The following is a 15,721-nucleotide window of genomic DNA, read 5'->3' on the forward strand; positions in this document are numbered from 1 at the left end:
TTAATTACATAACAGAGGCAAAGGCAATAGGAAAAAGAAAAAATATACTAAATTCCTATCAGTGGATGAGCTTAGACAAGGGTCTTTGCCAGTTACATACCTCACCTAACAGTGATGGTTTTGATACACTAAACACTTTTACATGATTTAAAGCAAACAATTACTTTCCGTGCATACACCTGGCATCGGATTGTCCCTGGCATAATTTGCACTATCACACAAAACTCACCTTGCTTCTAATTAAGATGCTCACTTCGCCGGACTCTATAATGTAAAAGCTATCAGCCTTTTCACCCTGAAAAGGGAAAAGAGGTCAGGTAAGAGCCATACATATATATATTAAAAAGGCGAGGGGGAATAGATCATTTTGTTATTGTCTGAGCTCTGATCTGTATTTATTTTCCAACTACAAATCCATCAATAGCTAACAAATTCAAAACAAAATGAGAGGCTCCTGATCACAGGGAATGTCAGTCCAATATGACCGAAACACATCTCACTTCCTAACACGGAATATCTACATTTTTTCCCATGAATATGCCCAGGCTGCCAACAGCGCAGAGCATTGGTATTCTTACTGCTCATGTTGGGCACATACTGAAAACTATGACTAGGGATCAGTAGCCAAGGCTGTTACAGACAGTATCAAGGTGACTCCTGGCTACCCCTGGGTCATGGGGTCCAGGGATAATCTTGACCACCAAAAGCAGCCCTCCAGAGCACAGCTGGATCTGGAGAAAGCCCTGCCTTTGTGAGGAAGGTGATTGATGTGGGTTAATATCACCCTTATGAGCCTCAGGCTTTTCTTTTGCTTGTTTTGATTTTAACCCACTTCACTGAACCAGTCATTCAGGTAACTCGACAAATAATAAAGTACTTACTATGCACCAGGAACTGTTCTAGGCATTTATCAGTGGACAAAACAAATATCCCCACCCTTTTGGAACTTACAGTCTGGTAGGGTAAACAAACTGTAAACAATCAACATAATAATTAAGTAAATGATGCTGTCCTGTTGGAAGGTGGTAAGTGCTATAGATGAAGAGTAGAGAAGGGAATGTGGGATCTGGAGTGCTGGGGGAGGAGATGGCTATGGTATCCAACACAGCTTCATTGAGAAGGTGAGATCTGAGCAAAGGCTGGAAGGAAGTGAGGATTAGGCAAGCGGATCTGGGAGAAGAGGCCTTCAGGCATACTTCAGGTCCTGAGCTCTCACTCTTAATCTCTGAAACAATGACCATCTACACTAAATAATTCAATACTAGTTATGTGCTCTCATTCCATCTGGGTCTTATGTCTTCAGTGAGAATCTATACTTCATCTTTCAACTACCATAGACAGTACTCCAAGTGGGCACTATTCACAGCTAAGGTTGACATTCCTGAGTTAATCTAGTGCCAGATCGCCATATAATAATCACTGCTCCATGTGAGTGAAAGCCATAGCTTTATAAAGGGGTATCTGTGGGTTTCTGTGCTGCTATGTTGGGTAGCTATCCTACACCTAGCAGAGGCAAATCACCATGAAAAAAATTAACAAAATCGACACAAACAAAAATTTGTGTTGATAAACTTGAAAGGACATAATAAAAGAAACTCTGAAGGGACAGCCGACCAGCAACTACTCTGACAGCATAACTGTGGTCTAGAGCAGCGGTCCCCAACCTTTTTGGCACCAGGGGCCAGTGCTCCTATGAGAATCTAATGCCTGATGATCTGAGGTGGAGCTGAGGCGGTGATGCTAGTCCTGGAGAACGGCTGCACATACAGACGAAGCTTCACTTGCCCGCCACTCACCTCCTGCTGTGTGGCCTGGTTCCTAACAGGCCACTCACCAGTACTGGTCTGTGGCCCAGTGGTCTAGAGAACATCCAGAGACAGACTGAGATGCATGCTAGGATCCCACCATCCCCTGCAATAGGCAGTGGCTTCTATTCTTTCTCCTGTATTGGGGCCCCAGCTGGACTTCTATGTTAAATAAGCAAGGCACCCCTCCTCAGGCACAACCCACACGTATGGAACAACTGGGCTGCAGGAAGAAGCTAGTGGCATGTTGGTGCTAAAGAGTCACAGCAGTCAGAGCACAACTGTCCAAGAGACTTACGGTAGGAACCTCTAAGTGCTGAAGATCGTCATTGATCTTCAGAGATATAGGGATTTTTCTAGTTTTAAAATGCCCATAACATAAAGAGGAAAAGCTAAAAAGTAAAGAGCTAAGCATCCAACTCAGAGAATAGGAAAAAAATAAAAGGTAGAAGAAAAGAAATAAGATAAAGACAGAAAGTAATGAAACAGGAAACAAACATTCAATAGAATTACTAAAAGGCAAAGATGGTTCTTCAAAAAGACTTGAAGAATTGACAAGTCCCTGGCAAGATTGAGCAAGAAAAAAGAGAAAGCACAAAACAACAATATCAGGAATACTAGGAACATCATTCTAGATGCTGTAGACATTTAAAATATATTAATAGAAACACTATGACCAACTTTATTCTAATAACACTGAATTTTAGAATAGATAAATCCCTAGAAAAATAGATCTTACCAAAACACGCCAAAGATGAAATAGAAAACCTAAATAGTTTAACCATTAAGATAATGTAATCTGTAGTCAAAATCTTCCCACAAAGAAAACACTGGTTTCATAAAATAGCCAAGAAATTCTAGTCTTACACAAACTCTTCAGATATAATAGAAAGAAAACAGATCCCAACTTATATTATTAGTCTAACGTTATCTTGATATCTAAATCTGACAAGGCTACTATTATAAGGAAGGAAAATTTTAAGTAAGACTCACTTGGGAACCTAGCTATAAAATCTTAAAACAAAATATTAGCAGATTGGATTCTTCAATATATAAAAAGGATACTTCACAATGGCCAAGTTGGTTTATCTTATCTCAGCAACACAAGGTTGCTTTAACATTTGAAAATCAAATCAATGTAGTCATTGAAGTTTTGTTTGTAATAGCTAAAAACTAGAAACACTGCAAATGTCCCTCAGCAGTGGAAAGGCAAATAGTTTCTATTCACATACTGGAATACTACGAAAGCCAACAAACTAGTTGCACATAACATGAATGAACGTTGAGCAAAAGCATCAGGATGCAAATAAAATACATACTTTCTAATTCTGATGATAGAAATAATAATAATAATAAAAACCCAGAAAGACTTGGTCATACTGTCTAGGATGTGTACATAAGTGGTAAAAACCATAAAGAAAAGCAAATACACGATGATCATAAAGTCAGGGCAGGGAGGTAGGAGGAGATGACTGGGAAGGAACTCATGAGAGTGGAGGGCAGCTTCTGAGGTGTGAGAGTATTTCTCTGAGAATATCAAGGAAAGAAACTTCTGGATTACAGAATAAATTCAATTTTACAGGATGAGGATAAATTTCTCTCCAAAGGGATCAGTTAAGTTATTCTCCCATAAACAAAGAATAAAAGTTCTTGCTACATCACTAGAAATTATCAGACTCCTACTTTTTGCCAAGCTAATAGATATGAAAATGATTCTTCACTGTGCTTTTTCATTTGCATTTCCTTGATTACTCATTGAAGCTGAAGCCAATTTATTTTACATTGATGCCATGCTTTTAAAATACAATTCTTGTCTACGGCCATGCCACCCTGAACATGCCTGATCTTGTCTGATCTTGGAAGCTAAGCAGGGTTGGGCCTGGTTAGTACTTGGATGGAAGATCACCTAGGAAGACCAGGTGCTGTAAAGTGTTAAAAAAAAATACAATTCTTATCACATCATTCTTCCTCTCAAAACCCTTTGAAAGTGCTTCTCAAACTTTTCCACTAAGTATTCTTTTTTTTATGCCTATAGCACCTGGTCTTCCTAGGTCGTCTCTCATCCAAGTACTAACGAGGCCCAACCCTGCTTAGCTTCTGAGATCAGACATCAGGCTTGTTCAGGGTGGCATGGCCATAGACCATGGACCATGGCTCCACTGGGGTGTGAACCCAGGACCTTCTGTCTGTAAAGGAGACGTGCTAACCACTACACTATGGAACCACGTCTTCCACTAAGTATTCTTAAAGCAAGTGCATTATCAAGCCTTGGAATGGTCTAGAGCAGTGGTTCTCAAACTTCGGCAAATATCAAAATCACAAGGAGCGAAAACTACAGACCAGTATCCCTCATGAACAGACACAGAAATCCTTACCCAAACTTTAGCCAATTAAATCCAGTAATAATTATAAAGGATAATATAGTATGACCCAGAGGGGTTCATCCTAGGATGCAGGCTTGATTTGATACTCAAAATTTAATCAATGCAACTCACTATATAAGTTGATCACAAAAGGAAACCCATATGAAAACTTCAATAAATACGGCAAAAGCATTTGACAGATTCAATACCTTTTCAAGATAAACATTTTAAAAGCTAAGAACAGAAGGGACCATCCCAACGATTAAGGGCATTTGTAAAAAAATCAAAGTTAACATACTTAATAGTGAACAAATGAATACGTTCCTCCTAAGAGCAAGAACAATACAAAGATGTCTGCACTCACCACTTCTATTCAGTGCTATACTGTGGTCCTAGCCAACACGATAAGGCAAAAAAAAAAAAAAAAAAGGCATACAGACTAGAAAACAAGTAAAACTGTGTTTGTTTATAATCAAAATAATCACCTATGTAAAAAACCCCAAAGAAGCTACAAAAAAGCTTCTAGAACTAATAAGTGAGTTTAGCAAGGTTGCAGATACCACAGGATCACTATACAAAATTTGGCTGTATTTTTATATACTAGCAATAAATAATTAGAAGTGAAAAAAAAATCCACTTACAATAGTGTCAAAAACATGAAATATTCAGGGATAAATTTAACAAAGATGTGCCAGACCTGAACAGTACACTTGAAAACTACTAAATATGACAGAAAAATTAAAGATGACCTAAATAAACGTCGACACACCATGCTCAAGAACCAACTCACTGCAGTGTAAGTGCCTGACAATAAGCTTTTTTGATTGTAAAATGACTGACAGTGAGCTTTTGATTGCTGAGGCATACATTTCAAAAACACCTATCTCAAACATACAGCCAGCTACACAACTAGATAAAGATCCAGGCAGGTCCCACCCATGAAGTTCCCCTTTAAGAAAGCCCTGACTAACCTTGAAAACTGACCATTTGAGGGCCCACTTTTCCCTGCCTGTGCCCTAATTCCTGCTCTAATGTTTTAAATTTGCCAACAATGAATCCACAAAACCCTAGGTGCCTTACCCTCATCCTCAATAATGGCAGGACCCCAGGTCTCCATGCTCACTCTCTCTACCTGCAACCTGTGTGGCCCTGGGTGTGCTGTGTGTGTAACCTCCAGGACCCATGAGTAATAAATCTTGTTTTTTCAAAGTTCCCTGATGGTTGCTACTAAGCTGCATCTTGCAATCATAAGAACCACAAGGGGTGATCCAGCCACAACATTGGTTCCAGTTAGAGAAATGTCTGTGTAGGCACCCTATAGTATGGTATGGGCCCAGGTGAAGTGCCCCAGGCATTCTAGCCAACAACATCACTGTTGATATTGTTTTTAATATCACCCACTATTGTTAAGATGTCAATTTCTCCCATCAAATGATCTATAGGTTCAACAAAATCTCAATTAAAAAAAAAAATCTCACAGGCTTTTTGGGTAGAAATTGATAAGCTGGTTCTAAAATTTATACAGAAATGCAAAGAGTATAGAATACCCAAAATACTTTAAAAAAGGAACAAAAAATATGGAGGCTTAAACTATCCGATTTTAAGATTTATTCTATAAAGCTATTATAATCAAGGCAGTGCATTACTGGCAGAGACACACACAGATCAATGGAACAAAAAAAGAGATGAGAACATATATGGCCAACTGATTTTCAATAAAAGTGTTAAGGTAATGGGATAGGATAATCTCTTCAATAAATGGTGCTGGAACAGTTGGACATTTATATGCAAAACCCTAACCTTACACCATATACTAAAAACAACTCAAAATGGATCACAGATCTAAATCTAAGAGCTAAAACTATGAAACATCTAGAACTGTTCTGCTTAATATAGCAGCCACCAGTCACAGTGGCTATTAGGCACTTGAAATGTGGTTTGTATAGATTAAGATGTGCTGTAAGTGTAAAATACACATCGAAATTTAAAGACTGGGTTACCCTCCCATCAAATAAAGGAATGTAAAGTAGCTCATACTAAACTTTTATATCAATTAGATGTTGAAATGATAATACTTTAGCTATATTAGGTTAAACAAACATATTAATAAGTTTACCTGTTTTTTTTTTTAATTTGGCTACTAAAACAATTTTAAATTATATATATGGCTCATAAATTTCTATTGAACAGTGCTGGCCTAAAAGTAAACACAGGAGAAAATCTTACTGACCTTGCAAAGATATTTTTAAATAAGGCACAAAAAGAACAAATTACAAGAGAAAAAAATGACAAACTGCACTTGTCAATATTAAAACCGCTTGCTTTTTAAGAACTACTCTTAAGAAAATAAAGAGAAAAGCCACAGCCATAGATTGAGAGAAATATCTGCAAATCATTTGTCTGATAAAGGATTTGTACTCAGAATGTATAAAGAACTCTTACAACTCATTCATAAGAAGCCAAATAACCTAATTTTAAATAGGGCAAAAGATGTGCACAGATACTTCAAAGAAGACATATGGATAGCAAGCAATCATAGGAAGAGATGCTCAGCATTAGATATTAGGTAAATCCAAATTAAAACCAAAATGAGATACCACTTCATACTCCCTAGAATGGCTAAAATTAAAAACTGTCAACACTAAGTGCTGATGAGGATGCAAAGTAACTGAACCTCTTGTATACTGCTAGGCGGAATGCAAAATGTTACAGCCATTTAAAAAAAACAATCTGGGAGTTTGCTTAACGACATTTACCATGTGACTCAGCAAGTCCATAAAAACGTGTCCACGCAAACACTTGTATGTGAATGTTCATTGCACCTTTATTCATAATTACCAAAAATTAGAAAAGCCCAACGCCTCTCAACTGGTGAATGGAAAGACAAATTATGGTATGTTCATATAATAAAATATCACTCAGCGATAAAAAGGAATGATCTGCTGATACATGCAACAACATAGATAAATCTCAAAAACATTATGCTAAGAAGTCAGACACAAAACCCTAGGTGCCTTACAAAAGACAACATGTTATATGATTTCATTTATATGAAATCATTCTCACCACACTATAAAAAGTAATTTCTATAGCGATAGAAGGCAGATCAGTAGTTTTCAGGAGTAAGGGACTTGAAGAAGGAATTGACTGAAAATGCAAATGAGGAAACCTCTTGAGGTGATGAAAATGCTGCATGTTATGATTGTAGGGGTGTCATAAAATTCTTGAACTGTACACATGAACTTGGTAATTTTATTCTATGTGAAACATACCATGTAACAAAGCTGACCAAAATAAACAAACAAACAAAACAACATAAAGCAGTTTCTGATTCAGTATGTCTGGGGTGGTGCCCAAGAACTTGCATTCTTAACAATTCCTAACTATTTCTAACATTCCCAGATGCTGCTGCTTGCTGCTGGTCTTGGGGCCTCACTTAGAGAACTTTGATCTAGAGACACTGCCACAAAGGGTATATAATAATTATCATATTAATTAATGTCCATTCTGTACCACCACCTGACACTTCTGTCTTCAAGATCACAGACATTCCAGAAAACACTGTGGTTTCTCATACCTCTTAACATACCTCCTGAAGGCCTGGGGCTTTCAGGATGAAGCAGACATCCTTTGGCCATAAATGAAAACACCTCAGGATCAGGAGCAAACGTGGCCAGTCAACATGTCTCGCTTCTGCAACTCAGCACTGCATTCTCACCACACTAGGATAGCTACCCTGGAACACAGCTCACACCCACAGGCCCTTGCTCATATTGTTCTCTTGCTCCTGAAAGAAATTTCCCTGACCTCGACTGCTGAAATCATACTTGTTCTATAAGCCCAACTTGAATGGCATTTCCTCCAAGAAACCACATGGAATACTTCTTTTTATATACTCACTGCCATTCATATGAACCTTTATTATAGAGCTTATGTTTGGTTCTACTTGACTATCTTAAAAAATGTTTATAGACTCAAACCAATTGCTAATTAAAAGAATTATTAACAGGTATCTGGAATACAAAGGCTTTTAGAGATGTCAGAGTAGATATGGATTTTTTTTGTTAGTCCTTTTTCTCTCTCTCCTTCTATTTTAAACCTGATTAGTCCCTGTGGTGCTGGTTGGGCCAACTGCACCCAAAGGCCCCCTGGGTGGGCTTGGGACTCAGGCTTGACCAATCAAAGTCTTTTCTCCTCCTAGTCCCAGCTCTGGCTTCAAGGATGTGCACAACACCCAACCTAGACCAACTCAGTTATCTTTCCAGTGTTTTTGCCAGAACCACGAGCAGAGAAGTTTATACCTGGCAAAGTCCGTAACAGTCTATATATACAGACATACCTTGTGCTATTGTGCTTCACTTTATTTCACTTTGCAGATATTGTATGTTTTAGAAACTGAAGTTCTATGGCAATCCCACATCGAGCAAGTCTAGTGGCACCATTTTTCCAACAGCATTTGCTCACTTCATGTTTCTGTCACATTTTGGTAATTCTCACAATATTTCGAACATTTTCACTATTATTATAGCTGTTATGTCGATCTGTGATCAGTGATCTTCGATTTACTGGGGCAAGACCTACCACCAGCAAAAAGGTTTTGACTCGCTGAAGGCTCAGATGATGGTTAGCATTTTTTAGCAATAAAGTATTTTTAATTAAGGTATATACATTTTTTAAGACATAAAGCTATTGTACATTTAATAGACTACAGTACAGTGCAAATACAATTTTTATATGCACTAGGAAACCAAAAAATTTGTTTGACTTGCTTTATTGAGATATTCACTTTATTGTGGTGGTCTAGAACCAAACCTGCAATATTGGCTATGTTTGCCTGTGATTAAAAATGTAAACACAGGAAACAAAAAAAGTTATTACATACAACTCATCACAATGATCCAGTACACTGTGTGGTGACCCTTATAGCACCCTAAAATAACATGAGAAAAAGGCACAAAGGAAACACTAAAGACACCTTATAAATCTGGTCAATCACTGAAGACCGAAAACTGGTTTGTAACAGTCTTTGCAATTGGTGCGTATAGATCATCTATATTTACAGTAAGTATTCATATTTTAGGGCTTAAGTCTACCATTTTATTGTATGTTTTCTGTTGTTCCCTGTTTTGTGTTCCTGTTTCACTTTTCCTAACTTAGAGATTTAGGAATGTGTTATTGGATTAGCTAAGAGGGTACCTTTGTGCCAAACATACACAGAAGGCAAAGGGCACAACCCTTCAACCTTCTCCAGGTTTTAACAATGATGAATGAGCAACCGAAGTGTCCTATGATAGACTGGCTAAAGAAGCTGTGGTACATATATACAATGGAATATTACTCAGCCATAAGAGATGAAATACTGCCATTTGGAACAACATGGATGGACCTTAAAATAATCATAATAAGCGAAATAAGCCAGACAGATAAGGTTGAAAATCACATAATATCACATATGTGGGATATAAACCTAAAAGTAAGAAATGAACAGGACAAACAAAGAGACTCAAGGACATGGACAATAGACTAGTGGTTACCAGAAGGGAGGGGGAAAAAGGGAGGGAGAAAATAAAAAATAAAATGCTAAAAAAAATAAAATTAAAAAAACAAAATATAAAAAAACCAATGATGAATGAAACTCACTCAGGGTCAAAAGGAAATGATACCCAAAGGACACACAGCGGAAGCCAGGGAAAGGTGAATGAAGGCAGGAGATCTGCACATGCCATAAGAAAAGCATCCACGGGCTTCAGGAGACACTGCAGGAAGTGCGCCCTAGTACCTCGCAACAAGAGTTCCCAAAAGTGAGAGGACAAATGATGCCCTAGTCCTTCAGGATGTGACTTCCAGGAAAGGTACTGCACAAGGCCCCCACTCACCTGAGAGATGATGCGCTCTCCATCCTTATAGGTCTTCTCTCCTATTACGTCCACAATCTTCATTCGTTCTGACACCTGAAACGATGGACGTACTCACAAATTATAAAGAAAAGACCTCAACTGAAAATGACAAATATCATCTAAATAACACAGAAATGGGTTAGAATAGTATGATTTGAAAACCTAACAACAGAATATTTTTAGTAGCTTTTCTTAAATCCCCATAAACAGTCTTATTCAAATAGAATTTACCTCTAGTGATTTAAGGAGGGGCACAGATTCAATGAATGATTCAAACATCTTCCGCTTTTTTGCATTATTTTTCACAATGATTCTTCTAAAAGTCACACGGTCCTACAAGAAAGAATATAAAAATTCTGGTAAATACCTGTGTAAGAGAACATCTATGGTCTAATTAACTGCGCCACAGAAAACATTAAAGGACAATGAAAGGTACTGGGTTAACAGAGTGTTTAATGATATTTAAATCTGAGTCATCATTGGAAGAAAAAGACCTGTAGCCTGAGCCAGACAGATGTAGCACATGTTGTTGCTTGCTATCTAGTACTCAACGGGTGCCATCTATGGGTCATAAATAGAATACAAAATGAAAACTCCAAATCAAACATTTGTGAGCTCACTGTCACTGTTCAATGTAAAAAGATGCAACGTGAAAAGGAGATAAGAAAAAGAAGATAAAACGATCACGTTTTTGTGCTCGAGGACTTTACAGACTCAACGGGGAGACAATATAAAATACACAGGAATAAAAAAACCTATAGTTCAATACAGCATAAGAAATGTACTAGGTGAACTATAGAGACAAAATAAGTGCCATAAGAATTCTGAGGAGGGAGAGAGAGATCACAGTAGGTTGGAGTGGTCAAGGATACTTTTGTTGCAAAAATGTTTGTCTAGGACCTGAAGGAAGGGTAAAATTTAAGTTAATGGACAGAGAGGGGAGGTATGTGAAAGGTACTTTGACCCCAGCAAGTCATGGATCCAGACTGAGGAGACAGTTAACCAGAGCTATAGCCAAGCACCTCTCAGATATGTCTACACATATGTGGGGAAGAACACACAGCCAGGAGAATACTGATTAGTTTCAAGATCCTAAATGGGTGAGCAATTATTTGTACCTCAGTTAACTAGACCCTTCCTTCCATCTCAGTCTGTCATAAACAAAGATTTTGGGGCGGGGGGGAGGGGGAAGTACAGTAATGACATCTTAAAGCCTGGCAGGATGAAAGGGGGTAAAGGCATGTTTAGCTGTAGGTTTGCTATTTTAGCAGTCTTGATCATGGCATGGAAGTGGGGTGGAGAAAACACATAGAAGATGACTGAGCTGAGATGTCTAAATGGGTTTCGATGGCTCATATTCCATTAGCTACAGAATTCTCAGGCCCTGTCCCAGGCCATCCTTCATCTGCCTCACAGAAAGTCACCTACTACACTCTACATTTCTAGTGCGAGCAACAGCAGATCCTTACCCTCTCTCCCTAAACTGCCATACAAATAATGTCTGCTCTCCAACATTTCACCAGATTCTGCTTCATTTTCTCCATCTGTCTGCTTGAAAAGAACCATTCAATCTCTGACTGCTCTAATGGGCTGTATCACATGCCACTACTTTTTTGAAGTCCAAGGTTAGGAATGTAACATTGAATAAAATGTTACTGTTATACTTTGGGAAATTATTCCATTATCTTTAGAATTCAGTTGCTACACGTTTTCTGGGCCAATCTAGGCCAGGAGTACTGTGAAAAGAGGACAATCAAGACTGAGAAAATGGGAAATATAAAGTTTTCTTCCTTATGTTTGAGTAGGCATTGTCAAGAATGACATTTAAAAAATCCACCTATCATGTTACCCAGATTACTATAATTGCAATAGCAAACTGTATTTCCAGCTGAAAACTGCTTTCTCTTAAAAGAAACTTGTCTCTTCATGTTCTAACCCTTTCTATGCATGCTTTCATACCTCCCAGAACCCTCATGCTGTGCAGGGCCAGCTCTCGTGACTGTGGAGGGCATAAAAAGGCACCAGACCCACGAACCCAGATTTCAGGGAGCTTCCAATGAAGTAGTGAAGAGGAAACTCCCACTGGGAAGTAGTAGCTCCTTCAGGCAGTAAGTGTTCAGTCAAACAAACGACCCTGAAGTTTAAAAGAGAAAAGGAATGCTATACTTTCCTCTGACTTTAGGAGTTTCCCAAGAAAGTTTCTATTGACTTTCACACAAGCAAGAGAGCGTGGGAGCAGAGATTAAGTGTAGTGAGCATGGTGGCAGCTGCCTCCAGTAAGAGAAGGAATGGAGAATCCAATTTAAGAAACTCAGTGATAGCACCAAGTCCTCCCTGCTTTGGCCTCAGGAGGCCTTGGAAAGCACAAGAAGTCAGGCTGTAGAGGATGCTCTGGGAGTCACTTTCCTGGAGGAGGCACTGAAGCTTTAGGAGGGTTTGGGCTGTAAAGAAAGTGAATAAAGCAGGAAAAAAGCAGAGATGAAAAGGGAATCATGATAGGTCACTTAAGACAGCAGAGAAAGGAAGAATAGACTGCAAAGGACAAGGTTTGGGAGTAGAAATGCAGTTCCGGAATCTCGGGAGAGGGAGCCTCAGGAAGATAAGGGTGGTGAGCACCACCATGACCGCAGGGAGCAGGTGCCACCACACTGTAGCACTTATCTTGTGCCAGGAGCTGCTTCTCTTATGTCTATCTATTTAATTCTCACACAACCACAAGATAGGTGGTTTTACAGTTTAATTTTTTAAAAAAGTCGTATGAGACTTTCTCTCTGATTTAGAGATTACTTGGGAATGTGTTACTTAATTTCCAAGTGTTTGGAGATTTTCCTGTTATATCTTATTATATCTATCTTGGTGAATATCCGTGGGCTTGAAAAGAACATCTACCCCATTGTTGTGTGGAGTGTTCTATAAATTTCAATTAGATCCTTTTTGTTGACAGTGTTATTAATTTCTTCTGTGTTCTTTCTGATTTTGTCTAGCTGTTTTATCAATTATTGAGAGAGGGGTGTTGAAGTCTGCAACTATAATTGTGGATTTGTCTATTCTTTCAGTTCTACCACTTTTTGCTTTACATATGTGGCAGCTCTGTTGTTTGCTGTATGCATATTTAGGATTGCTATGTTTTCTTGATAGATTAATCCTTTCATTATTATGTAATGCTCCTTTGTCCCCGGTAATTTTCTGTTGTGAAGTCTACTTTATCTGATACTAATATAATTACTCCTGCTTTCTTGAGGTTGATGTTTACATGGTTTATCTATTTCTATCTTTTTTATTTTCAACCTACCTATATCATATTTGTTTCTTGTAGATACCAAATAGTTGGGTCATTTAAAAAAATCCATTTTACCAGTCTCTGTCACTTAATTGGTATATTTAGATCATCTATATTTACAATAATTTATATATTAGGGCTTAAGTATACCATTTTATTGTATGTTTTCTGTTGTTTCCTCTGCTTTTTGTTCCTCTGTTTAAGTTTTTCTGCCTTCCTATGGGTTACCTAAACACTTTTTAGAATTCCACTTTGATTTAAAGGCTTGTGAGTGTATCTCTTTGTACTGATTATTTTAGTGGCTGCTCTAGATATTATACATGAACTTGTCACAGTCTACTGGTGTCAACATTTTAGTAGTTTGAGTAGAGTGTAGAAGCTTTCCTTCCATTTAGGCCTCTTTACTTTCCCCACTTTAGATTACAATTGTCTTCAATACTTCCTCTGCATATACTGGGGACCACGTAGACAATGTAAGTTTTGTTTCAACCATCTAAAATGATTTAGAAAACTCAAGAGGAGGATGCCCTTTTTATCTTCCCATGTATTTGCTCTTTCTGTTGTTCTTTCTTCATTATTAATGTTCCAAATTTCTTTATTTCCTTTCTGTATGAAGAACTTCTTTTAAAGTAGGCCTGCAGGTAATAGTCTCTTAGTTTTCTTTTATCTGAGAATATCTTCATTCTTGAAGGATAGTCTCACTAGGTGTAGGATTCTGAGTTGACAGTTCTCTTTCAGTACTTGAAAAATGCTGTGCCACTTCCTTCTGGCCTCCATGGATAGGAAACCCGGTGTCATCCAAACTGTTGTTCTCCTACAGGTATGCATTGCTTCTCTCTAGCTGCTTTCAATTTTTTTTTTTTTTTTGTCTTTAGTTCTTTTCTGAAATTTGAGTATGATGTGTCCCGGCATAGATTTCTTTGGGTTTATCCATTTTGAAGTTCACTCGGCTTCTTGAATCTGTAGGTTTAGTATCTTTCACCAAATCTGGAAAGCTTACAATTATTTCTTTGAATAATTTTTTAGCTCTATACTCTTTCTCTTCACCTTCTGGGACTCTGATACAAATACTGTATCTTTTGGTATTATCCCACGGGCTCTGTTCACTTCATTTCAGTCTGTTTTTTTTCCAGACTGGGTAATTTCTATTGTTCTATCTTTAAGTTCATTGATCTTTCTTCGCTCATATTCGTTCTGCGATTGGGCTATTTTTTTTTTCTCATTTGTTTTCAGTGTGTTCATAATTGCTTGTTGAATTTTTATGATGGTGCTTTCAAAATGCTTGTCAGCTACTTCCAATATCTGTGCCATCTTCTTGTTGGCATCTGTTAATTGTATTTCTCATTCAAGTTGAGAACATCCTTGTTCTTGGTCTCACAAATGATGTTCTATTGTATCCTGAACATTTTGGGTACTATGTTGTGAAACTCTGTATCCTATTTCATCTTATTTTTTGTGTAGGCTGTCACCCTGTTTAGGAGTGCACAATCACCTCCCTCCTGAACCCCACCGACACTACCATGGCAGGGAAAGTGGAGTGCCAATTAGCAATACCACACATCACCTCATTTTGCCTCTCTGCTGCTGGGTCAGGCTGGAACTCTAGCTTTCTGCTAAGCCCCAGTGACACTGTGGGGAGACAGAAGCAGTTTTTCCTTTTGTATTTGGCCGGAGTAGGGTGGCATTATTTAAAAAAAATGGCTTTCTGTTCTACTTGGCTGCCCTTTTCCTAGGGAGGCAGACTTTTCTTGGGGTTATTTTAATATGTATCTGTTGTTGGATCTGGGTTGTAGGCTTTTCCAGGACCCCATCTGGGATATATAGAAAGCAATAAGAAAACCCAGGGAACTCGCCATCATGTCCTTCCTTAAGTCCTGCGATCCTAGCCAGTCTGCCTTCTCCTTTCCATCTTTTAGGATCTCCCTACATTAGTTAGTTGTATGATACCTAGAGTTTTTTAGTTTTAAGGGAGAAGAGTAGTGAGGAATGGGGTTATTCTATCTTAGCCTGGACTAGTAGTTGGCATCGATGCATTTTAAAACTGAGTTTATTTTCATCCATTATTTACTGATCTAACCTTGAGTTTTTCAATCACTGAGTCCCCAGAGAGTGTGATCTATTCTTAAGCCACTGTATCACTCATTTCTCAGGAGCATTCTTAATTCTTCTTAAATCACACTGAAGTGCTATATCTTTAAAACGTGATTTCATCTGAAAGAATATGTTGATAATTCTGTGGTACACATGTAATTCTGCTTGTAAGGTAAACAGAAACAAATTATTATAGATGTCAACACTTTAAAAGTGAAATCTGGAATCTGTACAAGAGGATGATTATTTTGTTTAAGAACGAAGAAAGTTACATATTTTGAAGGC

At 38.1% G+C, this 15,721-nt stretch overlaps 1 protein-coding gene and 1 pseudogene across 2 annotated transcripts in view; one reads left to right on the forward strand and one right to left on the reverse strand.

Annotated features, from left to right (window-relative positions):
* PRKAR2A (protein kinase cAMP-dependent type II regulatory subunit alpha) overlaps positions 1–15,721 on the reverse strand; it is a 96,200-nt gene that overhangs the window by 31,965 nt on the left and 48,514 nt on the right. For both annotated transcript variants that reach the window (XM_039837685.1, XM_039837684.1), the window contains exons 7-9: positions 10,297–10,398; positions 10,045–10,119; positions 230–295 (exon numbers count right to left, since the gene is read on the reverse strand). In XM_039837685.1, coding sequence (XP_039693619.1) covers positions 230–295; positions 10,045–10,119; positions 10,297–10,398 — 243 coding nt within the window. The remainder of the gene's footprint in view (positions 1–229; positions 296–10,044; positions 10,120–10,296; positions 10,399–15,721) is intronic.
* On the forward strand, positions 3,618–3,736 carry LOC120582504 (uncharacterized; annotated as a pseudogene).

This window comes from Pteropus medius, unplaced genomic scaffold (assembly GCF_902729225.1).
Source record: "Pteropus medius unplaced genomic scaffold, Ma_sr-lr_union100, whole genome shotgun sequence".
In the NCBI taxonomy this organism is placed as follows: Eukaryota; Metazoa; Chordata; class Mammalia; order Chiroptera; family Pteropodidae; genus Pteropus; species Pteropus medius.